We start from the raw sequence: 7,037 nt of genomic DNA on the forward strand, positions 1-7,037 counted from the left end.
TTGCTGACAATTCCACCCACCTCCTTCCTTTTTATCCTTTCTCTTTTATATTATATTATCTTCTTCATCATCATCATCTTCTTCTTCTTCTTTCTCTCTCTATTATTGTGTGTGTCATTGTTTTGCATTATTGTTATATAACCTAACAGCAGCAGCCGACACCAAAAGAAAGAAGACAAACATCATCATCAACGATCAAAAAGATCCAATTTTTAAGACACCCTTGTTACTTTTTTCAGGTTTTAATTTGATCGATCTAGAGTGTTATGTATATGTGTGTTTTTCATGAGGTGGGTTTTTGAGAATGAACGTAAAGTTTTGATCTTTTCTTGTTTTTATGTTTGTGGGGGGTGTGGCAATGAGTGAGGATAAAAGCGATCAGTTTTGAAATGAGGATACTTTGTGATTCTTGTGAAAGTGCTGCAGCAACTTTGTTTTGTGCTGCTGATGAGGCTGCCCTTTGTGCAACTTGTGATACAAAGGTTGTATTATTATTATTGTTATTAAAAGCAACAAGTGTGTGTATTACGTTTATTCTCATGATTTTTGCAAGTGTTTTTTGTTAATTTTTGGATTATTTTATATGTATTTGGGAAAGGTACACATGTGCAATAAGCTAGCGAGCCGTCATGTAAGGGTTGGCCTAGCAAATCCAAGTGAAGTTCCTCGCTGTGATATATGTGAAAATGCACCAGGTATAATTATATATATTGTTGTTGTAATTTTTCTTCTTTTTTTTTTGGGTGAGGGTTTGGATGGTTTAACGATTGTTCTGTGGGAAATTAATGATGTAATTTGCAGCTTTCTTTTACTGTGAGATAGATGGTAGTTCCTTGTGTTTACAATGCGACGTGATTGTTCATGTTGGAGGTAAAAGAATGCACAAGAGATATCTTCGGCTGAGGCAGAGAGTTGAGGTTTGTGATTTTTTAATCAAATCCTACAATGCAATGTTTTTTCTCTTGGATTTTGCATCATTTGCGAGTTGGGAGATTCGAAAATTCGAAGATTGATAGTTGAGCTATGCTTATGTTGACAAAAAGAAAAAATAGATTGATGAATGATTATTGTATATAGAAACATAAATCGATTATGATAATAATAAAAATGTCATCTCCTAAACTAGTCGTTCAGTTTAGCATGCACTAATACGAATAATTAATCTCAAAGGAATAAGTTTGTTTGGTTATTATTAATTTTGCAGTTCCCAGGGGATAAACAAAATGATGTTAAGGACCTGAATGTAAAACCAATGGAACAAGTTGAGAAAGTGAGAAGCCAGAATGAAGAAAGGGGTGAGATTGAGAAGCATCAAGAGTTGAGGGTCTCAGATGTTAAAAAAGATTATTCAAATGGAGATGGGCATTCCAAGCGGCCTAATAAAGTAATTGATTTAAACATGTAATGCCCTTCAAAAAAATAAAAAATAAAAAAGATGCTTAATTTTGTTTTTGGGAATTTTCCAGCATTAAGGTGGGAAACATTTTTCAAACGTTTTAAGTTTAGGAAATGAGGTTGAAATGCTATCTCTACCGTTATAAATTTTATTTTTGTAACTGAGCCCAAGGCAAAGCCAAGTTCCACTGTATTGTTCTTTCTTCAAGTTAATGCTTATAACAAAGGCACCTGTTCTTATCTATAAGCGCTTTTATTTAGTTCTTTGTATTTCTATATTTTAAATCTACTTTTGGTAATGTATCTGAACGAACATTGTCAAGTTTTGAAAAAATACTTTTAGTTGAAGGAAAACACTTGGAATCACACTTGGACTCGGTGTAAAATAAGTCGTAGAGAATTCACAACATTGCTACAGTCGTCGGCACAAACTACAAATATCAATACTGGAGGAACAAGATCCCGTGAACATGTTCATTGAAACAGTATCATATTATATATATACAAATCAATAGTTATGTACATCATTATGCTGTCCATCATGATAATTAATGCCTAGTTGAGTATTTGGTGCTTCATACAAGGTGAGAATTTACACAGAAGCTGGATAACCCGCATAACCAAACCAGCAATGAAGTGCTGAAGAACTAATCATATGCAAAGCTCACTTCATTTTCTTTAAACAGCCATTACAAATTGAACAAGAGTAAGAAGCCATCATGACTTGAAGAGGGTAACTGTGGCAATGTAACCATTTTTCATCACCTGCCCATGTCATTGATGCTCATTAACAGACTGCCTTTAATAAAGCAATCAACTTATAATGTCTGCGAAAATCGTTTGTTCTTTTTCTTCAGACTGATTTTCAAGATAAGTAGATGCAAAGACAGACACTGATAAAAACAAAGGTTCGAAAAACCCACCTCAAATGCAACATTCTGATAGCCATAGACGAAAGTAGATCCAAAAGGATTGTTTGTTGAACCTTGCGTTTGGATGGCAGCTCGACCACAATCCCCAAGGATTTCCTAGTTTCACAGGAAAATAAATGTCAGACATTCCATATTTACCACACACCAAAACAAAAAAAAAAAAAAAAACACACTTCAACACGGAAAAGGAGTGTAAGAACTCCGATCTAGGAAGCAATTGTTGATGATTAGCCATATCTACTGAGTTATGAATCCCATTACAGATGATTAAATGTTAAATACAAAAATATGTGCCATCTGGCTTCAATCGACACAGGTCTAAACCAGCTCCTGAAAACAAATATAAGGAACTGACCCTGGTGATAAAATAATTTGAGAAAAATACATTCTACCTTAACATCTTCCCACTTCGTGCTAGGGGTTATAGAGTTTTTACTGTTCGCTTCATCAAAAGAACCTGAAACTGCATGAAACAGCACTATAATGGTCAATCACTCTGGCAGAAATAATTCTAAAGAAAGAGACCAATGTTCCATGTAGGTCCAGACCATGGATTACAAAGTTGCACTTGATATATGAATTGAAATCAGCATGACCAGGGTAATTGGTATGCAAAACAAACTTCTTGATTTTATGAGTCTGCAAGTGCAAATCAAACACAGTACTTTAGAACTATAAAGCTCAAAAGATTAATAAATACCATGAGAAACATTACACTAATATATAGAAAGACATCCAGTACCTGCCCATCAAATAAGATGTCCAAACCACGGGTAAAATAGTTATAGAAGTAATCTCCACAAAGGGTTGTCCTGGGACGGGGATCAGAAGCAGAATGAATAACCATTTGATCTACCTGTACAAGAAAAACCAAAACTCCCAAGATTTTAGGCTATCAAAGAAAGAAATATACAGAAACAATCGTGTGCATCTATGCATGGCATGTGCATGCATGTCTTGACTCTTGAATTTTGATATATGTACATAAATTTAACTAGATGTATAATTAAGCCCAAGATGCCTGATTGCTTATAACCTGAAGGCAGTTGTCCCACTCCCACCCAAGGCTTCAAATGTAAATTCTACAGCAAATTCAGCTCAACATAAAATATTTTAATATCTTTGAACAATTAATCATAGCAATGTTTAGGAAACTCACAACTTCTAGTTCAAGAAGGCATGTAAGAATACCTGTTTTTGATGGATCCCACAAGGGCGCCCTAATTCTGTCCAAATATCCTGCAAAGCATTGAACAAGTCTATATTTGAGAAAGAGAGGAGAGTAACAAAAATGTGTAAGAGGTAACTTTAAACAACCTTTAACAAGGACACATTATTTCTTTCCGTGGTTGAAATGACTAGAAATTCAAAAGGAGGAAACATAAAATTATATGAAAAATTAAAGAAAAACCACAACAAAACTATAAAAGTAAAAGAAGTAACAACTCAGAAAGGAGGAATCGTGTCAACGATAGATGTCTTCTACCGCCATCAAGAGCCCCGTAAATGAATCCCCCTTTTTGTTTGAAAGGCTTAAAGTACATTTGGAGATGACGTTTGAATGAGTTTAAGTTATTTTCCTCCAAACTCAAGGGTGCATTTTGTATTAAAATATATACATCCAATACGTATTGACGTAAGATCCATTTTAACTTACTCTGTCTTCTAGTTAGTGTCATAGTATGGTTTTCATTAATCAAAATGAATTCATGTGCTTTGAGCTTTGTGGGGGGAAAAGGACAAAATACTAAACAAATTTTGCATGTCACTAATTTAACTAATCTGATATATGGCTAAGTATTTCAGGATAAAAAGCACCTAAACAACGTAAACATGACAAGGAGCCACAAACCTACCTGTGGTGATGCACCAAAAGGAATATGCTGACTACCCACAGCAAAGTATAATTCATCACCAAGCTGCACACAATTGAAAAAAGTAAGCAGGTATGCAATTCAAATAGCAATAAAGTAGTAGATGAAGTGGGAAGTCAAACCTTAACATGGACCTCCTCCATATAAAGGCTGTTAGCAGGCAATGGGGGAGCAGAAGCCTTATCCATTAAGGCTCCTACTCCAACCTTTTTTACTGTAGAACTATCAAATATGGAGACTCGACATGCAACCGGGGTTGTACCATCAGGAAACTCCAAAGGTAGCTCCGCTTTGGTAGTTAAGAATAGCAAGTTACTCTCCTTAGAATGCCAAAATCCAAGAGATAGAAAAACTAAGAAAACGTAAATTATGATATAATACCTTCTCCATCATGGCAACAATCTGTATATTGGCTTGGTATTGGAAATGCAAATGAAAGTCCCTACAACAGAAAACAGATGATATAAACAATGAAAAATAAATGCCAGACAGAGTATTATATTACTTTGCAGAGGTCTGCCATGAAGTACAAATACATACTGGATAGAATAGAGTGTAAACACCCCTATCTTTGTCATAAATTCCAGGAAAAGTGGGCCCGAAAAGTGCGTACACAGCTACAAAGGTAGCAAGATTGGATGGTCCTCTGCAATCAAGTAATGACCACTAATTTACAAAAAATGAAAATAAAAATTTATGCATCCTACATGAGAGTTAGATCACCTACCCAATCAGAGAAGTAGCATATCGCATTTGAAGTCGCTTTACATCAAATATTTCAATAAGACGTAACCTCTAGCAAGTAGTGAACAAGCATGAGTTAATTTGGAGCAAAAATGAACTTTTGTAACATAAGATGAACAGACAGCTCGAAGATGTGATTTCATCAGGCAGCCTTTCCCATAAAATACTTGAAGGAAACTCTGATAAATGATGATAAATTCAAACAATTTTAACAATCATAATTAAAATGAAAGTCATGTCTACTCTCTCGCAATCATCTGATTCTAAAGTATGCATATTTGATTTAAGTTAAAGCCTTGTTATCTCTTTATAACTCAAAGCCACAATGTGCAAACCTACAGAACATATATTGTTCAAGCAAGGCCATTAAGGCCTTATCATCTATTTTTCAATGAATATGCAAGAGAACAAAAATACCTGTGACCAAGGGTCAAACCGAAGATGAAAACCATGGTCTGGGAAGCTGATAACAATATCGAGTTTCAGAGGCTCCTACAATGATAAGGAGTCATACATATCATTAGAAACACTGGCAGGGGGAGATGCGTCCAAATAAACCAGAAGTGAAATTCAACGATGCAAATCAGAGATAAGTAGGCATTGAAGTAAATTTCATATTTTGGCATATCCAGCAGAGTAATAACCAGATTATGCATTTAATTCTAATATGGGCAAACAGCATTTGCAGTGTAGAGCTATACCTCGTCGAAGTATTTCACATGGACAACGTCATAGATGTTAGGGCGCTGCTCTATTTGTGCAAATGCTTCACAAATTGGCATTCCTGAGACACAACACAAGTGCAGCACATAAGTTCCTAATCTCTTTAGCACCAAGAAACCTTCACACCTCCCAACATAATAAAAATTATGCCTTAAACGAAGGAGAATCAGAAAAGTGGGAATAGAAATCAATGGTATGAAAGGTCTGTTGGGAGAAATATGATTCTTACGCATCTAAAACAAAAGGGAAGCAGCAATCAGAAAGAGAGAGGATGAAAAAGGGAGGAATTAGAGAAATAACCGAGATTGAAGGGGCCAAGGCCAAGGCCGGGTTGAAGATCGAGGACGATGGCACCCATAGCCGTGCCCTCACAGCGTCTTCTAGATCTCTGATGCATCGTTGGGGGGTTTGGTTTTGGATTATTGGACGGTTCAATTTCTCTGTTCCGTGGGTTTCGCGATTCGAGCAAGACAGGTGGTGAGAATTCAGATTTCTAATGCCAAGTTTTGTATCGCACAGTTCGGAAATACGCTTCTTGGTCTTACCACTTCCCACGCTAACTCCAAAACATGGGCAACCGAAATTAATGCCTACATATATAAAATCAATTTTAATTTCTTAATTTGTGTTTTTACGCTACTTTTCAGTTTTTATTTTATTTTATTTTAAAAAAAACAATCTTTTTCTCCTCATGTTTTGAGTTTTGAAATAAAAGTACCTCAATTTATTAGAAGGGCAAAATCAAATTACAATCTTTAGCAACCAATCGAAGAAAAATATTGGAAAGATTGTTCAACCACAAGGAGCTTTTAAGGTCTTCCTTTGCAAATCTAGCAATGTTGTCTGCTAGGCCATTACAAGACCAAGGGATGAAGGAGAAGAGACAAGAGTTAAACCTACTCTGCAAGGATCATATTTCTTTAATCCAACAAGCAATTTCAACTTTAGAAGAGGATTTTCCCAAAATTAGGTTGATTACTGATAGTCAATCTGATTCAATGATTATATTTTAGCATTTCAAATAAGAGGCTACCTTTAAACCTTCCTTAATTGTAAGAGGAGCATCAAAGTCATTTTGATTATGGATTGCCGAAATTGTCGAAATAGATCCCAGATTGGAACTAATAACAATGCCCAACCAATTGAGTGAAAAGAAGAGCACGACATGACATCGATATTGATTTTGAACTAATCAGACGGAGGAAGAGACCAAGCTTTTGGTAATGATCAACAACATTAGGCTTCTCAATCACTTTATGGTTTAAGAACGATGCCCATAAGCTTTCACAGTATTTTATAATCCAAGACACCTTAATTGATGGAAGAGGTACTTCAATACCTTTAACTTTATTGTTACTGTCGTTCTAGA

General features: G+C 35.5%; 2 protein-coding genes across 4 annotated transcripts; one reads left to right on the forward strand and one right to left on the reverse strand.

The window, feature by feature from the left end:
- On the forward strand, positions 1-1,642 carry LOC150037085 (B-box zinc finger protein 18-like). 2 transcript variants are annotated; one of them, XM_090312192.1, is made up of 4 exons: positions 1-482; positions 599-695; positions 802-917; positions 1,205-1,642. In XM_090312192.1, the coding sequence occupies exons 1-4, from the start codon at positions 390-392 to the stop codon at positions 1,403-1,405; spliced, it is 507 nt and encodes a 168-aa protein (XP_090168318.1). In that variant the 5' UTR covers positions 1-389; the 3' UTR covers positions 1,406-1,642. The 2 variants fall into 2 exon arrangements, with proteins under 2 accessions (XP_090168318.1, XP_090168319.1); XM_090312193.1 differs by having other exon boundaries at positions 252-482; positions 823-917.
- A 224-nt stretch (positions 1,643-1,866) lies between these two features.
- Positions 1,867-6,274, reverse strand: LOC150037086 (PHAF1 protein At3g51130). Of its 2 annotated transcripts, none has more exons than XM_090312190.1 (14): positions 5,969-6,274; positions 5,647-5,729; positions 5,363-5,437; positions 4,929-4,996; positions 4,742-4,847; positions 4,583-4,643; positions 4,324-4,490; positions 4,184-4,246; positions 3,519-3,566; positions 3,070-3,183; positions 2,876-2,966; positions 2,720-2,790; positions 2,319-2,423; positions 1,867-2,160 (listed from the first exon to the last, which is right to left on the reverse strand). In XM_090312190.1, the coding sequence occupies exons 1-14, from the start codon at positions 6,063-6,065 to the stop codon at positions 2,113-2,115; spliced, it is 1,197 nt and encodes a 398-aa protein (XP_090168316.1). In that variant the 5' UTR covers positions 6,066-6,274; the 3' UTR covers positions 1,867-2,112. The 2 variants fall into 2 exon arrangements, with proteins under 2 accessions (XP_090168316.1, XP_090168317.1); XM_090312191.1 differs by having other exon boundaries at positions 1,867-2,222.
- Between the last annotated feature and the right edge of the window lie 763 nt (positions 6,275-7,037).

The sequence above is a fragment of the Benincasa hispida genome, chromosome 3 (assembly GCF_027475165.1).
Source record: "Benincasa hispida cultivar pf3 chromosome 3, pf3_genome.v1.1, whole genome shotgun sequence".
Classification (NCBI taxonomy): domain Eukaryota; kingdom Viridiplantae; phylum Streptophyta; class Magnoliopsida; order Cucurbitales; family Cucurbitaceae; genus Benincasa; species Benincasa hispida.